At 45.2% G+C, this 20,070-nt stretch overlaps 1 protein-coding gene across 1 annotated transcript in view; it reads left to right on the plus strand.

Annotated features, from left to right (window-relative positions):
• LOC110536912 (macrophage mannose receptor 1) overlaps window positions 1-20,070 on the plus strand; it is a 50,121-nt gene that overhangs the window by 14,844 nt on the left and 15,207 nt on the right. The window contains exons 21-45 of the mRNA XM_036936809.1: window positions 106-252; window positions 2,795-2,929; window positions 3,049-3,203; window positions 3,410-3,554; window positions 3,653-3,707; window positions 3,895-3,961; window positions 4,073-4,206; window positions 4,332-4,375; window positions 4,691-4,864; window positions 6,052-6,206; window positions 6,321-6,434; window positions 6,543-6,658; window positions 7,129-7,280; window positions 7,373-7,578; window positions 8,811-9,210; window positions 9,345-9,514; window positions 9,638-9,708; window positions 9,810-9,910; window positions 11,341-11,460; window positions 11,555-11,692; window positions 11,794-11,948; window positions 12,119-12,218; window positions 12,335-12,570; window positions 12,700-12,886; window positions 14,698-14,946. Of these exons, the coding sequence (XP_036792704.1) occupies window positions 106-252; window positions 2,795-2,929; window positions 3,049-3,203; window positions 3,410-3,554; window positions 3,653-3,707; window positions 3,895-3,961; window positions 4,073-4,206; window positions 4,332-4,375; window positions 4,691-4,864; window positions 6,052-6,206; window positions 6,321-6,434; window positions 6,543-6,658; window positions 7,129-7,280; window positions 7,373-7,578; window positions 8,811-9,210; window positions 9,345-9,514; window positions 9,638-9,708; window positions 9,810-9,910; window positions 11,341-11,460; window positions 11,555-11,692; window positions 11,794-11,948; window positions 12,119-12,218; window positions 12,335-12,570; window positions 12,700-12,886; window positions 14,698-14,946 (3,726 nt within the window). The remainder of the gene's footprint in view (window positions 1-105; window positions 253-2,794; window positions 2,930-3,048; window positions 3,204-3,409; window positions 3,555-3,652; window positions 3,708-3,894; window positions 3,962-4,072; window positions 4,207-4,331; window positions 4,376-4,690; window positions 4,865-6,051; window positions 6,207-6,320; window positions 6,435-6,542; window positions 6,659-7,128; window positions 7,281-7,372; window positions 7,579-8,810; window positions 9,211-9,344; window positions 9,515-9,637; window positions 9,709-9,809; window positions 9,911-11,340; window positions 11,461-11,554; window positions 11,693-11,793; window positions 11,949-12,118; window positions 12,219-12,334; window positions 12,571-12,699; window positions 12,887-14,697; window positions 14,947-20,070) is intronic.

The following is a 20,070-nucleotide window of genomic DNA, read 5'->3' on the forward strand; positions in this document are numbered from 1 at the left end:
ATAACTATAAGAGCAACCAACTCCTAATGGCATATTATTTATGTGTTAGGCTTAATACAGTGCTTCAGACAACGATGTTACTAACGCATTGGTTATCCCTATCAGGAACATGCACTGTAGATGGCATCCTGCCTTTGGTACGAAAGGCGTGTGACAACCGACCCTTCTGCTTCTTGTATGCCTATACTGAAACTGACCCCTGCCCTTCAATCTCCAAATACCTGGAAGTGGTGTACAGCTGTGAGCAAAATGGTAGGCGACCAGACCCAACCCCCACCACATCCAACCCCCACCAGACCCAACCAGACCCAACCCCCACCAGACTCAACCAGACCCTAACCAGACCCAATCCTAACCAGACCCAACCCTAACCAAACTCAACCCCAACCAGACCCAACCCCCACCAGACCCAACCCCCACCAGACCCAACCCTAACCAGACCCAACCCTAACCAGACCCAACCCCCACCAGACCCAAACCCCACCAGACCCAACCCCAACCCCAACCAGACCCTAACCAGACCCAACCCCAACCAGACCCAACCCCAACCAGACCCAGACCCAACCCCAACCAGACCCAACCCCCACCAGACCCAATCCCCACCAGACCCTAACCAGACACAACCCCAACCAGACCCAGACCCAACCCCCACCAGACCCAATCCCCACCAGACTCCAACCAGACCCAACCCTAACCAGACCCAACCCTAACCAGACCCAACCCCAACCAGACCCAACCCCAACCAGACCCAACCCCAAACAGACCCAACCCCAACCAGACCCAACCCAACCCTAACCAGACCCAACCCCAAACAGACCCAACCCCAACCGGACCCAACCCCCACCAGACCCCAACCAGACCCAGACCCAACCCAACCCCAACCAGACCCAACCCCAACCAGACCCAACCCTAACCAGACCCAACCCCCACCAGACCCAACCCTAACCAGACCCCAACCAGACCCAACCCTAACCAGACCCAACCCCAACCAGACCCAACCCCAAACAGACCCAACCAGACCCAACCCCAACCAGACCCAACCCCAAACAGACCCAACCCCAACCGGACCCAACCCCCACCAGACCCCAACCAGACACAATCCCCAACCAGACCCAGACCCAACCCAACCCCAACCAGACCCAACCCCAACCAGACCCAACCCTAACCAGACCCAACCCCCACCAGACCCAACCCTAACCAGACCCCAACCAGACCCAACCCTAACCAGACCCAACCCCAACCAGACCCAACCCCAAACAGACCCAACCAGACCCAACCCCAACCAGACCCAACCCCAAACAGACCCAACCCCAACCAGACCCAACCCCAACCAGAACCAACCCCAACCAGACCCAACCCCAACTAGACCCAACCCTAACCAGACCCAACCCCAACCAGACCCAACCCCAACCAGACCCAACCCCAACCAGACCCAACCCCAACCAGACCCAGATGGCATCCTGCCTTTGGTACGAAAGGCGTGTGACAACCGACCCTTCTGCTTCTTGTATGCCTATACTGAAACTGACCCCTGCCCTTCAATCTCCAAATACCTGGAAGTGGTGTACAGCTGTGAGCAAAATGGTAGGCGACCAGACCCAACCCCCACCACATCCAACCCCCACCAGACCCAACCAGACCCAACCCCCACCAGACTCAACCAGACCCTAACCAGACCCAATCCTAACCAGACCCAACCCTAACCAAACTCAACCCCAACCAGACCCAACCCCCACCAGACCCAACCCCCACCAGACCCAACCCCCACCAGACCCAACCCTAACCAGACCCAACCCCCACCAGACCCAAACCCCACCAGACCCAACCCCAACCCCAACCAGACCCTAACCAGACCCAACCCCAACCAGACCCAACCCCAACCAGACCCAGACCCAACCCCCACCAGACCCAATCCCCACCAGACCCTAACCAGACACAACCCCAACCAGACCCAGACCCAACCCCCACCAGACCCAATCCCCACCAGACTCCAACCAGACCCAACCCTAACCAGACCCAACCCCAACCAGACCCAACCCCAACCAGACCCAACCCCAAACAGACCCAACCCCAACCAGACCCAACCCAACCCTAACCAGACCCAACCCCAAACAGACCCAACCCCCACCAGACCCCAACCAGACACAATCCCCAACCAGACCCAACCCAACCCCAACCAGACCCAACCCCAACCAGACCCAACCCTAACCAGACCCAACCCCCACCAGACCCAACCCTAACCAGACCCCAACCAGACCCAACCCTAACCAGACCCAACCCCAACCAGACCCAACCCCAAACAGACCCAACCAGACCCAACCCCAACCAGACCCAACCCCAAACAGACCCAACCCCAACCAGACCCAACCCCAACCAGAACCAACCCCAACCAGACCCAACCCCAACTAGACCCAACCCTAACCAGACCCAACCCCAACCAGACCCAACCCCAACCAGACCCAACCCCAACCAGACCCAACCCCAACCAGACCCAACCCCCACCAGACCCAACCCTAACCAGATCCAACCCTAACCAGACCCAACCCTAACCAGACCCAACCCCAACCAGACCCAACCACAACCAGACCCAACCCCAACCAGACCCCAACCCCAACCAGAACCAACCCTAACCAGACACAACCCCAACCAGACCCAAACAGGCCCAACCCCAACCAGACCCAATCTCCACCAGACCGAACCCCCCAAAAAAACTGAAACCATGAATCACTGTTACATTATTTTACTGCACTTATTTACATTATGTGCCTCTTGTGGTTGTGTTTTGATCTTTCAGTGTGTCTGAGGGGACTTGGTGTGGAGGATGGTAACGTCACTGACTCCATGCTGTCTGCCTCGTCCTCACAGAGTTCACACGGTCCGAACGGAGCTCGTCTGAATGGTGGCTCCTGCTGGATGCCATCAAATCCCTGTACGTTTCACCTGGCACCTCGTCCTTCATCTCACATTTGGTATTCGTGAAAGAATTAGAATTTTTCCAGAAATGAACTTCAATCATGTTAATTTTCCTCTCCACTGACATCACCGCAGTAAACTCCTGGATCCAGGTGAACCTTGGTGAGGCCAAAAAGATCACAGGTGTTGTGATCCAGGGGTGTCCTGGTGCAGATCACTGGGTGACTAAATTCAAGATCCAGCACAGTATGGATGGAAGCAAATGGACTGACTACAAAGACGATGGAGGGGTAAACCACATCAAACATACACGGCCGGTTTCCCAGGCACAGTTTACGCCTAGTCCTAGACTTAAAAAGCAGTCTAAGACCAGGCTCAATATGTGTCTGGGAAGCCAGCCCACAATTTGTAGGTCTTTGGTCCAATGCACCATATTGGGATAGCTGGATTATAAACTCCAGATCATAATTGCACTTGGTTCTTCTTGTTTGTCCAGGTATTCACAGGCTGCATGGACAGAAACACCCCAGAGACACAGCTTCTGGGCACTCCTGTCTCTGCCCAGTATGTCAGGATTCTTCCCCAGGAATTCAACGGACAGACCGGTCTTCGCTTTGACATCCTGGGATGTATACCCGACTGTAGGCGAAAACTGTTTTGCTAACCTCTTAGCATTTCTTTGTTGAGAAATGTTTTGTGTCCACTCAGAATACAGAGAGAGGTGTTTTTCTTTTCACAGATGCTGTGTCCTGTGATGCAAAGCCCAACTTTAACTTTGCAAATGATCTTATGACGTAAGTCCCTGCGTCTACTGCCCTCTACTCCAAAATGCCTGCTCCGTTGCCCAGATCCTGACGACTACTGTGTCAAGTTATTTTGGGTCTGGGCTGAGCAGGCAGTGTGAAGTAGAGGCAATATAGGATTTTAATAAGACATGAATGGAAAATACATGAAGCTAATTTCACATTGTGTATCTTTCAGCGTACACTGCCCAGCAGGATGTGCGCAAGTACTATATACTGTTTATGGCTCTGGCGTATATCGTGGGGTGAGTGAATTAAGTGATTTAACCATCAACTCACAATGATTCAACAGACAATTTGGAGTGAGGAATGTGAGGATATTGATGTACGTTGATATGTGCTTGCGTTACACGAAGGACTCCAACATCTGTGCAGCTGGAATCCATGCAGGAGTAATCCTGAATGATATCGGAGGAGACTGTACTATGTTGAAAGAACCAGGCCAGAACTTCTACAGTGGCTCCACCAAGAACGGAATCACCTCCAGGCAGTGAGTGTCTTATTATTATTGCATGATGGTGCACTGTCTGCACTAAATTAATTAATTCATTAATTACGAACCCCCCCCCAGAAAATGCAACCAATACCAACATAGTAACCATTGACCTTCAACAGGTATGATGGGAACTATCAAATTTCATACCAGTTTGCAGATAAAGGTATGTTAGACTACACCAATGCTCAGACATCAATCAAGTTACCTAAGGACACTAATATGGGCTTCCGAGTGGCGCAGCGGTCTAAGACACTGCATCTCAGTGCTAGATGCGTCACTACAGACCCTGGTTCGATCCCAGGCTGTATCACAACTGGCTGTGATCGGGAGTCCCATAGGGCGGCGCACAATTGGCCCAGCGTCGTCCGGGTTTGGCCGTCATTGTAAATACTAATTTGTTCTTAACTGACTTGCCTAGTTAAATAAAAAAATATGATTTGAATGTGCTGTCTCAACTCCTACTTTGATTCCTCTGCAGAGTTGAGTTGCTCGGGCCCTGACTGGTATGAATTTGGGGAGTTCTGCTACAAGCCCTACGGAGATAAAAAGACATGGCATGCAGCCCGTGGAGAGTGCAGGAAGCTGGGAGCTGACCTGGTGTCCATTCAGTCCATGACAGAACAGAGCTGGCTGGAGAGCTACCTTTACATGGGTAAGAGTCCACCTTGTCCGTACGTATGGAGAAGTATCGGTCCGTATGGGTCCGTATGGGGAAGTATCGGTCCGTATGGGGAAGTATCAGTCCGTATGGGGAGGTATCGGTCCGTATGGGGAAGTATCGGTACGTATGGGGAAGTATCGGTCCGTATGGGGAAGTATCGGTCCGTATGGGTCCGTATCGGTCCGTATGGGGAAGTATCGGTCCGTATGGGGAAGTATCAGTCCGTATGGGGAAGTATGGGTCCGTATCGGTCCGTATGGGGAAGTATCATTCCGTGTGGGGAAGTATGGGGAAGTATCGGTCCGTATGGGGAAGTATCGGTCCGAATGGGGAAGTATCGGTTCGTATGGGGAAGTATCGGTCCGTATGGGGAAGTCTCACAATGATGGGTCCGTATGGGGAAGTATGGGTCCGTATCGGTCCGTATGGGGAAGTATGGGTCCGTATGGGGAAGTGTCGGTCCGTATGGGGAAGTGTCGGTCCGTATGGGGAAGTATGGGTCCGTATGGGGAAGTATGGGTCCGTATGGGGAAGTATCGGTCCGTATGGGGAAGTATCGGTCCGTATGGGGAAGTATGGGTCCGTATGGGGAAGTATCGGTACGTATGGGGAAGTATCGGTCCGTATGGGGAAGTATTGGTCCGTATGGGGAAGTATTGGTCCGTATGGGGAAGTATGGGTCCGTATGGGGAAGTATCGGTCCGTATGGGGAAGTATCGGTCCGTATGGGGAAGTATTGGTCCGTATGGGGAAGTATTGGTCCGTATGGGGAAGTATGGGGAAGTATCGGTCCGTATGGGGAAGTATGGGTCCGTATGGGGAAGTATCGGTCCGTATGGGTCCGTATGGGTCCGTATCGGTCCGTATGGGGAAGTATGGGGAAGTATCGGTCCGTATGGGGAAGTATGGGTCCGTATCGGTACGTATGGGGAAGTATTGGTCCGTATGGGGAAGTATCGGTACGTATGGGGAAGTATCGGTACGTATGGGGAAGTATCGGTCCGTATCGGTCCGTATGGGGAAGTATGGGTCCGTATGGGGAAGTATCAGTCTGTATGGGTCCGTATGGGGAAGTATGGGTCCGTATGGGGAAGTATGGGTCCGTAAGGGGGGAACATGAACACTACTTATTGTTGGAAAGCTTAGCTGACGACTTCTTTCGATGTGTTTTCCACCAGCCACCAATGATGTGTGGATTGGGCTGAATGATATGGGCTTCTCAGGCCTGTTCTCCTGGTCAGACAACCACTGGGTCACTTTCACCTACTGGGCACCAGGAGAACCCAACAATCATCAAGGCTTCAATGAGGACTGTGTGGAGATGTTTTATCAGGTAACACGGTTAGCTTGGCCACGCATGCTTAACTCTTACCCCATTCTCTGAACCTTACTGTTATCGTTAACCTGACGCTTGTCCAACCAAACGTTTTATGTTCCTTTATCACAGACTGGTAGATGGAATGATGTCCCCTGCACAGAACTGAACACTTATATATGCAAGATGCCCAAAGCCCACTACCCGCTTCCCTCCGTCATGCCCACTGTGTACGGATGCACACAGGTGAGTGCTTGTCCTGTTGTACCTGTTGTACCTGTACCTGCCTATAGCTGTCCCTCTGCAGCACCACATCAGTGTGTGTGTGTGTGTGTGTGTGTGTGTGTGTCATAGGGCTGGGACGCCTATGGCTATTCCTGTTACTGGATGGAAGAGACCGCCAGAACCTGGTCAGACGCCAAGGCCTTCTGTGAGCAGCAAAACAGCAAACTTCTACACATTGGGGACATGTGAGTGTGATCACCTCAGCATCTCACAAGATGTCTTTATGTGTCTGTTGTGGCAGATACAGATCATCAGTCTGGTGTACTTCAATCTGTTGGAAACCGGCTGGTCCATTTGATTTCTTATCCGAAGGGGCATCACATTTTTGGGGCGGCAGGGTAGCCTAGTGGTTAGAGCGTTGGACTAGTAACCGGAAGGCGTGACGGCCTAGGAACAGTGGGTTAAGGGGCAGAACAACAGATTTGTACCTTTCAGCTCGGGGGAAGCTGAAAGGTACAAATCTGTCGTTCTGCCCCTGAACAGGCAGTTAACCCACTGTTCCTAGGCCGTCATTGAAAATAAGAATTTGTTCTTAACTGACTTGTTAAATAAAGGTAAAATAAATAACAGCTTAGAATCTTGGCATGCCTCAAGATGTCTATAATGCTGGTCTTTGATTGGTTGTTGAATATAATATCTTTGATGTCTTTCCCAGTTATGAACAGTCCCACTTCACGGTGAAACTGGCTAGATACACTGGTTTGTGGTGGATTGGACTGAGGGCCACGGGTGACTCAGGAGGGGTGGATTACATCTGGGATAATGGAGCACCTCTCACCTTCACACACTGGGATCGAAACCAGCCAGGTACAGTCATTTTACACCCATTATCGAATCTGAAGTATTTTCCTGTCAGTATATCAGTTGAATTGTTTACCATTGTCTTTGTGATCCTCCAGATAACCATGCGGGAACCTGCGTTGCCATGACTACGGGCCTTACTGGTGGGTTCTGGGATGACAAGCCATGCACTGAGGTGTTCCCATTCGTGTGTGAGACACCAAGGCCTGACATCACCCCGCCCACTAAACCTCCAACTCCTCCCCCTTCATCGGACTGTGCGGACGGTTGGACGGCTGAGCGACACTTCAGGAACTGCTACAAGGTAAAGATATAGACTAGCTTCATCTGAACTGATACACTGTAAAGATACAGACTAGCTTCATCTGAACTGCTACAAGGTAAAGATATAGACTAGCTTCATCTGAACTGATACACTGTAAAGATACAGACTTGCTTCATCTGAACTGATACACTGTAAAGATACAGACTAGCTTCATCTGAACTGATACATGGTAACTATACACACTATCTTTATGTGAACTGATAATCATTAAAGACACAGACTAGCTTAATCTGAACTGCTGAACTAGCACAGGGTAAATATACAGACCAGCTTCATCTGAACTGCTGAACTAGTACAGGGTAAAGATACAGACTAGCTTCACCTGAACTGCTGAACTAGTACAGGGTAAAGATACAGACTAGCTTCACCTGAACTGCCGAACTAGTACAGGGTAAAGATACAGACCAGCTTCATCTGAACTGCTGAACTAGTACAGGGTAAAGATACAGACCAGCTTCATCTGAACTGCTGAACTAGTACAGGGTAAAGATACAGACCAGCTTCATCTGAACTGCTGAACTAGCACAGGGTAAAACACAGAATAGCTTCACCTGAACTGCCGAACTAGTACAGGGTAAAGATATAGACCAGCTTCATCTGAACTGCTGAACTAGTACATGGTAAAGATACAGACCAGCTTCATCTGAACTGATACAGGGTAAAGACACAGACTAGCTTCATCTGAACACTCTGAACTAGTACAGGGTAAATATACACCGACTAGCTTCACCTGAACTGATACAGGGTAAAGACACAGACTAGCTTCATCTGAACACTCTGAACTAGTACAGGGTAAATATACACAGACTAGCTTCATCTGAACTGATACATGGTAAAACACAGACTAGCTTCATCTGAACTGCTGAACTGATACAGGGTAAATATACACCGACTAGCTTCATCTGAGCTGCTGAACTAGCACAGGGTAAAGATACAGACCAGCTTCATCTGAACTGCTGAACTAGCACAGGGTAAAGATACAGACCAGCTTCATCTGAACTGCTGAACTAGTACAGGGTAAAGACACAGACTAGCTTCATCTGAACTGCTGAACTAGAACAGGGTAAAGATACAGACCAGCTTCATCTGAACTGATACAGGGTAAAGATACAGACTAGCTTCATCTGAACTGCCGAACTAGTACAGGGTAAAGAGCCTCAACACTATATGAACTGAAAAAAAACCTTAGCGTCTCGAAATGTTTGTTGTAGCTCTTCATGGTGGACTTCTCCAAGAAGAAGAGTTGGCCTGCAGCCCGTGAAGACTGTATCTCCAGGGGGGCAGACCTTGTCAGTATCCATAACATGGAGGAAGAGAGCTTCCTGTCCACGTACACCAAGGGGAAGTCCAAGTGGATCGGTCTGAAACACAACCCTACAGATGGAGGTTACCACTGGAGTGACGCTACTCCTGTGAGCCACACCAACTGGGGACATGGGGAGCCCAACAACCATGAGGGTCGTGAGGACTGTGTAGAGATGGTGAGCAACACAAATGGGACGTCCTCTTGGTGGAACGATCTCAACTGTGATGCCCATCAGGACTGGATCTGCATGATCTCCAAGGGGAAGAAACCCATCGTGCCTCCAGTTCCCCCTCCTCCTGTTCCAGGTAGCTTAGCTTAGTGCACCTCTGATCGCACTGTTAAACCACAAGATGGCACGCAGCAGAGTCATGATCATTGATTTGTTCCAGAAGTTTCTGTGACCTGTATGACCCTGAGAAATGGCTTGTATCTTTTCCAGCACCTGACTGCGGTACCAACGCTGTCTGGAGGAAGAACAATGGCATCTGCTACTACTACAATGACACCGACATAGTAGACTTCCAGACAGCTATGTCCCGTTGCTACGACGAGAAGGCTCTACTGGTCTCCATCTTAAACAAAGATGAACAGGCGTACATCAACACGATGGTGTGAAATGCTTGCCCAAGCAGACCTTTTTTTTGGTGTTTGTTTTGTTTATCGGTTGTGCAGGAGATGTTACAAAAACTCTCCGTGTGCGGCTCCTCTCAGTAACGTTTCTTGACATTGCAGATTGGGACGGGACGGGCTGAATCATCATGGATTGGAATGGTTGTGTTTGGGATCGCAGCAGACCAGTACCAGTAAGTCTATTTTTTTGTATTGATACTACCCATACTGTTGTACAATATGGTGTGGGACGTTGTCAAGACTGCTAACCACCTATCTCTGTTCCCCTACCCAGGTGGGTGGACTGGTCCCCTGTCACATATGTTTTCTGGGGTGTGGGAGAGCCTAATAATGCCAATGGGGAGGAACAGTGTGTCCAGATGAACAGACATCAAGGTACTGATGTAAACAGGTTGAACTTTCTGGGGGAAAAAATAGAATAAAAATATAAATAAAAAATATTCAACTCCCATCCAACAATTTTCGTCGCATATTTTGCTAATTTGCAACCAGATAATAATGATTAGTCTTCGTTGTACTGTTGTTTTCGAGTGCCTTAGAGATGAAAGTGCGCACCGATTCGTTACTGTTTCATCATTACTAAACGGATAAGCGGATTGTCAGGTAAAAAGATACTGTATGACCCATATATTACCGACTCAATTATTTTTTTTCCCTCCTATCGTGAATTGTTCTATACGTTCGTAAAAAAATTCGCAGGCTGTACCAAAACTCCTCGCGGGGAATTTGTTGACACCTTGTTCAATCATGTAAATTTATTAGCTAGCTAGCAAACTTAATTAGCAGCATATCGAAACATTTGAGGAAAGAAAGGAAAAGGGATACTTCTTCAGGAGATCAATAATCAGATTATTGCAATGAACTTGACGCTCTTAAAGAGACAGTGTAGAATTTTCAATGGGATGCATCGCAATACGTGATGTAGAAACCTACTTTTCCACAAATTACTGGAATGTCAATGACAGGTTTTTGTATCAACATTTTCAATTGCTTTTGATAGGGTTAAGGCACGAAAGTAGCTAGAGCTTTGTATAGGCTCAATATAGGCTGTGTCTCAATCAATTTAAAAATCTTATTTTCTGGTGCTTTTATGTTGTGCTCCTAATTTTTACGTTGTGCTCCTAATTCTTATGTTGGGCTCCTAATTCTTATGTTGTGCTCCTAATTTTTAGGTTGTGCTCCTAACTTTTTATGTTGTGCTCCTAACTTTTTATGTTGTGCTCCTAATTTTTATGTTGTGCTCCTAATTTTTACGTTGTGCTCCTAATTCTTATGTTGTGCACCTAATTTTTATGTTGTGCTCCTAATTTTTATGTTGTGCTCCTAATTTTTATGTTGTGCTCCTAATTTTTATGTTGGGCTCCTAATTCTTATGTTGTGCTCCTAATTTTTAGGTTGTGCTCCTAACTTTTTATGTTGTGCTCCTAACTTTTTATGTTGTGCTCCTAATTTTTACGTTGTGCTCCTAATTCTTATGTTGTGCACCTAATTTTTATGTTGTGCTCCTAATTTTTATGTTGTGCTCCTAATTTTTATGTTGTGCTCCTAATTTTTATGTTGGGCTCCTAATTCTTATGTTGTGCTCCTAACTTTTTATGTTGTGCTCCTAACTTTTTATGTTGTGCTCCTAATTCTTATGTTGTGCTCCTAACTTTTTATGTTGTGCTCCTAATTTTTATGTTGTGCTCCTAATTCTTATGTTGTGCTCCTAACTTTTTATGTTGTGCTCCTAATTTTTATGTTGTGCTGAAAATGGTTCATTTAGAGCCCTGCATCCAACATATTCTGCATCTTGTGTCTCGTAGGTAACTGGAATGATGTCAACTGCGCCCGTACCAATGCAGGTTACCTGTGTAAGAAATACCCTAATGAAGACCACACTCCACCTCCTCCCACCCAACCCTGGACGGGATACTGCCCAGCGGGTAGGGCAGACACACCCCCGTTAATACTACAGGTTCTGATTGTAAAATGATCCCCCAAAACACTAGTAGTAACATGTGTCTTTGTCTGTCCTAGGATGGATGCTGTTCCGAAACAAGTGCTTTATGTTCCAAGGGCACAAACACGGGATGAAAGCCAACTGGACCTCTGCTCGGAGTTGGTGCCAAAGTAAAGGAGCAGAATTAGCTGTCATCGACAATCAATATGAGAACGGTAAGCTACAGAAGCAGCTCTAGCTTTGGAGATCCAGTCGATCAAAGTTCCTTTGACTTTTTTCATGGTGGTTTTATATTTGAATGGCCTCTTTTCTCCAGACTTTGTGTCCAGCTATCTAAGGGATCTGAAGCTGCCAACATGGATTGGCTTGACAGACAGCCTGGTGGAGGGAGGGTTTGGCTGGAGTGACGGTGTGAGTCCAGTGTTGTACACCAACTGGGCCGACAAGGAACCCAACAACAATGGAGGACGGGTGAGTATCATGCACAGCTCCAACATACTTCAGATGAGGCGTTTTTGAAGGACACCGCGAATGTCAAAGGTTCTAAGGTTTTTCCACTCATAGGACTGGATCGGTTTAAAACGAGATACTAAGCTACAAGTTAAAACAAAGATTCAACTTTGACCTATTTCCTCCCCCAGGAGCACTGCACCGCCATTACCCATAACTACTTGGTGAGTGGACGCTGGAATGATGACTTGTGCACTGAGGAGCATAGCTGGGTCTGCTCCATGAAGAAATGTTAGTGCTGACTTTTTTTTTTTTTTTTACTTTTTTGTTGTTGCACACAACTCACTCTTTGCAGCTTAATGATTTTGTGACTTTTTGTTAAAAGTTCTATAATTTAATTCCGACAGCAAGCAGTATAGCTCCGCCAGCTCCAACCAAAAACCCCTGCCCCTCTGGTTACATCTCCTGGTATAAGAACTGCTACAAGCTGGTGGAGGAGCCGAAGACGTGGGATGCAGCTCAGGTGGCCTGTGAGCAGGAAGGTGGTAACCTGGCCAGCGTAGACATGAGCTACGACCAGGCCTTTGTGGCCGGGGTTGTACTCCAGGGCAAAGCAGACGCGTGGATTGGACTAAGACGCAAGGTGCTAGCCCAATCCTCTTTATTGAATTGAACTGGCATTAATCACAACAAAGATAATTTGAAGTTGTCATTTCTTTGATTATGGTAAGTGGACAGGTTGCTCTTGGTTGATTGTTTGTTGTATCTACAGGATGATAGCAGTTCATATACATGGACAGACGGCTGGTCAGTGTTCTTCACTCACTGGGGACCTGGGGAGCCTAGTAACCACAAAACAGAGGGCTGTGTAGCAATGCGTGCAGACCCTATCTTCCATGGAACATGGAACGACACCGATTGTAATTCTGCCAAGGCCTATATCTGCAAGATCTCCTCAGGTAGGAGCTACAGGGCCTTCAGAAAGTATTCATACCCCTTGATTTATTCCACATTTTGTTGTGTTACAACCTGAATTGAAAAATTTATGAAATATATATTTTTTAAATCTCACCTATCTACACACAATACCACATAATGACAAAGTGATTTTTTTTTTTTAGAAATGTTTGCAAATGAATTGAAAATGAAATACAGAAATATCTCATTTACATAAGTATTCACACCCCTCCGTCAATACATGTTAGAATCACCTTTGGCAGCAATTACAGCTGTGAGTCTTTCTGAGTAAGTCTCTAAGAGCTTTTGCACACCTGAATTGTACAATATTTTCACATTATTCTTAAAAAATTATTCAAGCTCTGTCAAGTTGGTTGTTGATCACTCTAGACAGCCATTTTCAAGTCTTGCCATAGATTTTCAAGGGGATTTAAATCAAAACTGTAACTAGGCCGCTAAGGAACATTCACTGTTGTCTTGGTAAACAACTCCAGTGTAGATTTGGCCTTGTGTTTTAGGATATTGTCCTGCTGAAAGGTGAATTTGTCTCCCAGTGTCTGTTGGAAAGAATGAAACAAAGTTTACCACTAGGATTTTGCCTGTGCTTAGCTCTATTGTGTTTCTTTATATATATATACAACAACAAAAATATTCCCTTGTCCTTGCCGATGACAAGCATACCCATAGCATGATGCAGCCACCACCATGCTTGAAAATATGAAGAGTAGTACTCAGTAATGTGTTTTGTTAGGTTTTCCCCAAACATAGCACTTTGTATTAGGACATAAAGTTAATTTGTTTGCCAATTTTTTTTTCAGTTTTACTTTTGTGCCTTATTGCAAACAGGATGCATTTTTTAGAATATTTTTATTAAAAATAAAAAAAAATGTGTAAAACTTTCTTTAAGCAGAATTCCACTTTGATATTATGGGGTATTGTGCCATAGGCCAGTGACACAAAATATAGATATTTTTTTAAAGTCTGAAGGCACTTTACATCTCCACTGCAGCATATCCGTCCGAGGTCGATGTCCACACCCCCGCCGAAATCTGATTTGCATAACAACAACAAAAATCCCCATTAAAATCTGTCCGCCTATGTTGCACTTCTGCATCTGCGGTGAAATGTGACAGAGCTAGAAAGGTGTTTGTCAGACCACGAGACATCCCGAAAAAGACGAGACTCTCACGAACACAATGGTGTTCTCCGTTTTGTTCTACGACCCCCACAATCGTTTTGGGACTCGTCTGAAGTTGGTGCAGCCGATCTGCCAACTTCTGTCTGAAGCTTCCGAAGAGTTTGGGATACACACTAATATGTTTAGTTCTAAAAATAAGGGGTTAAATATTTGTGGAAAAAATAAATAAGAAATACAAAGTTTTCTGCTCTTTCTTATGTCTCTGAGATAGAGGACAAACACTTCAGACCAAACTTCCTTTAGATTTCTTTTTTTGGGACTATCTGTTGTTCAATGTAGTGAACCTGTTATTCAAAGTGTTTGTATGGGCTAATAGCAGTAAGGCCAAATAAAATGTTTAATCCCCCAAAAATGTTTTGGATATTTTTGGGATTCTTCAAGGGGTCTTAAAATTCTAAATCAAATAGCAAAATGATCCTTGGTTTGACCTTCTTAAAAGACCCCCCCCCCCCCCCCCCCCCCCCCCCATCTTAGACAGGGCTTAGACTCTTATGGGATTAGCAGACTAATTTAACTAGCCCACTCTTGACAAGTGTACTATATTTTCCACAGGTTTCCGAAAATTACAGATGTCACCTGTTAAAAGACTAAATATTTATATTCCTCTCTCCTCAGAGTCTCCTCCTCCAACCCCAGCCCCTGGAGATGGGAAATGCCTTTTAGGCTGGGTTCCCTTTGGTCGTTACTGCTACTTTGTATACAACGGGCCCCAGGGATTCTCCTGGCCAGAGGCAAGACACTACTGCCAAATAGTGAGAGGAGACCTGGTGTCCATCCACAGTAGACCAGAGGTGGAGTTCATCTTGAAAATGAATTACACCAGAGTACACAACGTCTGGATCGGCCTGACCAGGGACAACAACTGTAAGTGGGTCGTTCCACGAAACCGTGGCTTTTGCATACCTTCTTTATTTGAAGTAGAAATAAAAACCTGTTGTGTTAACTGAAGTGCCCTTTAAAATAGACCCATGGAGAATTCATTTCAGATTTCAACCCATTTTAATCCAATAATTTCTCTAATGTAAAGACCTAGTGTTGTGTTGCTTCAGGGCGGCAGGGTAGCCTAGTGGTTAGAGCGTTGGACTAGTAACCGGAAGGTTGCAAGTTCAAACCCCCGAGCTGACAAGGTCTGTCGTTCTACCCCTGAGCAGGCAGTTAACCCACTGTTCCTAGGCCGTCATTTCTGGAGATTACTATTTAATTCATGTGATTAGTGATTAATTTACATCTGTCACTCATTTTAAGGTCAACCCCCTGTTACGTGACCTGAACTCTCATTTTAAGGTCAACCCCCTGTTACGTGACCTGAACTCTCATTTTTATGTCAACCCCCTGTTACGTGACCTGAACTCTCATTTTAAGGTCAACCCCCTGTTACGTGACCTGAACTCTCATTTTAAGGTCAACCCCCTGTTACGTGACCTGAACTCTCATTTTAAGGTCAACCCCCTGTTACGTGACCTGAACTCTCATTTTAAGGTCAACCCCCTGTTACGTGACCTGAACTCTCATTTTAAGGTCAACCCCCTGTTACGTGACCTGAACTCTCATTTTAAAGTCAACCCCCTGTTACGTGACCTGAACTCTAATTTTAAGGTCAACCCCCTGTTACGTGACCTGAACTCTCATTTTAAGGTCAACCCCCTGTTACGTGACCTGAACTCTCATTTTAAGGTCAACCCCCTGTTACGTGACCTGAACTCTCACTTTAAGGTCAACCCCCTGTTACGTGACCTGAACTCTAATTTTTATGTGGTGAAACTATTATTATAAATATTTGGTTCAATAGAAACATTTTAAACATCTAATAGTCAAATCATCGTGTAAAAGCAGGTGAGCTGATTCTACTCTTTAATTTCCGATTTTCTGGTGTTTTGTGGTGAAAAACTGAGTGGGACGAGTTACCTATAGATAGACAGGCTAGAATAACACATCAACCCTGTTACCTATAGATAGACAGGCTAGAATAACACATCAACCCCGTTACCTATAGATAGACAGGCTAGAATAACACATCAACCCTGTTACCTATAGATAGACAGGCTAGAATAACACATCAACCCTGTTACCTATAGATAGACAGGCTAGAATAACACATCAACCCTGTTACCTATAGATAGACAGGCTAGAATAACACATCAACCCTGTTACCTATAGATAGACAGGCTAGAATAACACATCAACCCTGTTACCTATAGATAGACAGGCTAGAATAACACATCAACCCTGTTACCTATAGATAGACAGGCTAGAATAACACATCAACCCTGTTACCTATAGATAGACAGGCTAGAATAACACATCAACCCTGTTACCTATAGATAGACAGGCTAGCATAACACATCAACCCTGTTACCTATAGATAGACTGGCTAGCATAACACATCAACCCTGTTACCCATAGATAGACAGGCTAGAATAACACATCAACCCTGTTACCTATAGATAGACAGGCTAGAATAACACATCAACCCTGTTACCTATAGATAGACAGGCTAGAATAACACATCAACCCTGTTACCTATAGATAGACAGGCTAGAATAACACATCAACCCTGTTACCTATAGATAGACAGGCTAGAATAACACATCAACCCTGTTACCCATAGATAGACAGGCTAGAATAACACATCAACCCTGTTATCTATAGATAGACAGGCTAGAATAACACATCAACCCTGTTACCCATAGATAGACAGGCTAGAATAACACATCAACCCTGTTATCTATAGATAGACAGGCTAGAATAACACATCAACCCTGTTACCCATAGATAGACAGGCTAGAATAACACATCAACCCTGTTACCTATAGATAGACAGGCTAGAATAACACATCAACCCTGTTACCTATAGATAGACAGGCTAGAATAACACATCAACCCTGTTACCTATAGATAGACAGGCTAGAATAACACATCAACCCTGTTACCTATAGATAGACAGGCTAGCATAACACATCAACCCTGTTACCTATAGATAGACAGGCTAGCATAACACATCAACCCTGTTACCTATAGATAGACAGGCTAGAATAACACATCAACCCTGTTACCTATAGATAGACAGGCTAGCATAACACATCAACCCTGTTATCTATAGATAGACAGGCTAGAATAACACATCAACCCTGTTAAGCTTAGATAGACAGGCTAGAATAACACATCAACCCTGTTACCTATAGATAGACAGGCTAGAATAACACATCAACCCTGTTACCTATAGATAGACAGGCTAGAATAACACATCAACCCTGTTACCTATAGATAGACAGGCTAGAATAACACATCAACCCTGTTACCTATAGATAGACAGGCTAGAATAACACATCAACCCTGTTAAGCTTAGATAGACAGGCTAGAATAACACATCAACCCTGTTACCCATAGATAGACAGGCTAGCATAACACATCAACCCTGTTACCTATAGATAGACAGGCTAGAATAACACATCAACCCTGTTACCTATAGATAGACAGGCTAGAATAACACATCAACCCTGTTACCTATAGATAGACAGGCTAGAATAACACATCAACCCTGTTACCTATAGATAGACAGGCTAGAATAACACATCAACCCTGTTACCCATAGATAGACAGGCTAGAATAACACATCAACCCTGTTACCTATAGATAGACAGGCTAGAATAACACATCAACCCTGTTACCTATAGATAGACAGGCTAGAATAACACATCAACCCTGTTACCCATAGATAGACAGGCTAGAATAACACATCAACCCTGTTACCTATAGATAGACAGGCTAGCATAACACATCAACCCTGTTAAGCTTAGATAGACAGGCTAGCATAACACATCAACCCTGTTACCTATAGATAGACAGGCTAGAATAACACATCAACCCTGTTACCCATAGATAGACAGGCTAGAATAACACATCAACCCTGTTACCTATAGATAGACAGGCTAGAATAACACATCAACCCTGTTACCTATAGATAGACAGGCTAGAATAACACATCAACCCTGTTACCTATAGATAGACAGGCTAGAATAACACATCAACCCTGTTATCTATAGATAGACAGGCTAGAATAACACATCAACCCTGTTACCCATAGATAGACAGGCTAGAATAACACATCAACCCTGTTATCTATAGATAGACAGGCTAGAATAACACATCAACCCTGTTACCCATAGATAGACAGGCTAGAATAACACATCAACCCTGTTATCTATAGATAGACAGGCTAGAATAACACATCAACCCTGTTACCCATAGATAGACAGGCTAGAATAACACATCAATCCTGTTATCTATAGATAGACAGGCTAGAATAACACATCAACCCTGTTACCTATAGATAGACAGGCTAGAATAACACATCAACCCTGTTACCTATAGATAGACAGGCTAGAATAACACATCAACCCCGTTACCTATAGATAGACAGGCTAGAATAACACATCAACCCTGTTACCTATAGATAGACAGGCTAGCATAACACATCAACCCTGTTACCTATAGATAGACAGGCTAGCATAACACATCAACCCTGTTACCTATAGATAGACAGGCTAGAATAACACATCAACCCTGTTACCTATAGATAGACAGGCTAGCATAACACATCAACCCTGTTATCTATAGATAGACAGGCTAGAATAACACATCAACCCTGTTAAGCTTAGATAGACAGGCTAGAATAACACATCAACCCTGTTACCTATAGATAGACAGGCTAGAATAACACATCAACCCTGTTACCTATAGATAGACAGGCTAGAATAACACATCAACCCTGTTACCTATAGATAGACAGGCTAGAATAACACATCAACCCTGTTACCTATAGATAGACAGGCTAGAATAACACATCAACCCTGTTAAGCTTAGATAGACAGGCTAGAATAACACATCAACCCTGTTACCCATAGATAGACAGGCTAGCATAACACATCAACCCTGTTACCTATAGATAGACAGGCTAGAATAACACATCAACCCTGTTACCTATAGATAGACAGGCTAGAATAACACATCAACCCTGTTACCTATAGATAGACAGGCTAGAATAACACATCAACCCTGTTACCTATAGATAGACAGGCTAGAATAACACATCAACCCTGTTACCTATAGATAGACAGGCTAGAATAACACATAAACCCTGTTACCCATAGATAGACAGGCTAGAATAACACATCAACCCTGTTACCTATAGATAGACAGGCTAGAATAACACATCAACCCTGTTACCCATAGATAGACAGGCTAGAATAACACATCAACCCTGTTACCTATAGATAGACAGGCTAGCATAACACATCAACCCTGTTAAGCTTAGATAGACAGGCTAGCATAACACATCAACCCTGTTACCTATAGATAGACAGGCTAGAATAACACATCAACCCTGTTACCCATAGATAGACAGGCTAGAATAACACATCAACCCTGTTACCTATAGATAGACAGGCTAGAATAACACATCAACCCTGTTACCTATAGATAGACAGGCTAGAATAACACATCAACCCTGTTACCCATAGATAGACAGGCTAGAATAACACATCAACCCTGTTATCTATAGATAGACAGGCTAGAATAACACATCAACCCTGTTACCCATAGATAGACAGGCTAGAATAACACATCAACCCTGTTATCTATAGATAGACAGGCTAGAATAACACATCAACCCTGTTACCCATAGATAGACAGGCTAGAATAACACATCAACCCTGTTACCTATAGATAGACAGGCTAGAATAACACATCAACCCTGTTACCTATAGATAGACAGGCTAGAATAACACATCAACCCTGTTACCTATAGATAGACAGGCTAGAATAACACATCAACCCTGTTACCTATAGATAGACAGGCTAGCATAACACATCAACCCTGTTACCTATAGATAGACAGGCTAGCATAACACATCAACCCTGTTACCTATAGATAGACAGGCTAGAATAACACATCAACCCTGTTACCTATAGATAGACAGGCTAGCATAA

This window comes from Oncorhynchus mykiss, chromosome 12, assembly GCF_013265735.2.
Source record: "Oncorhynchus mykiss isolate Arlee chromosome 12, USDA_OmykA_1.1, whole genome shotgun sequence".
Taxonomy (NCBI): Eukaryota; Metazoa; Chordata; class Actinopteri; order Salmoniformes; family Salmonidae; genus Oncorhynchus; species Oncorhynchus mykiss.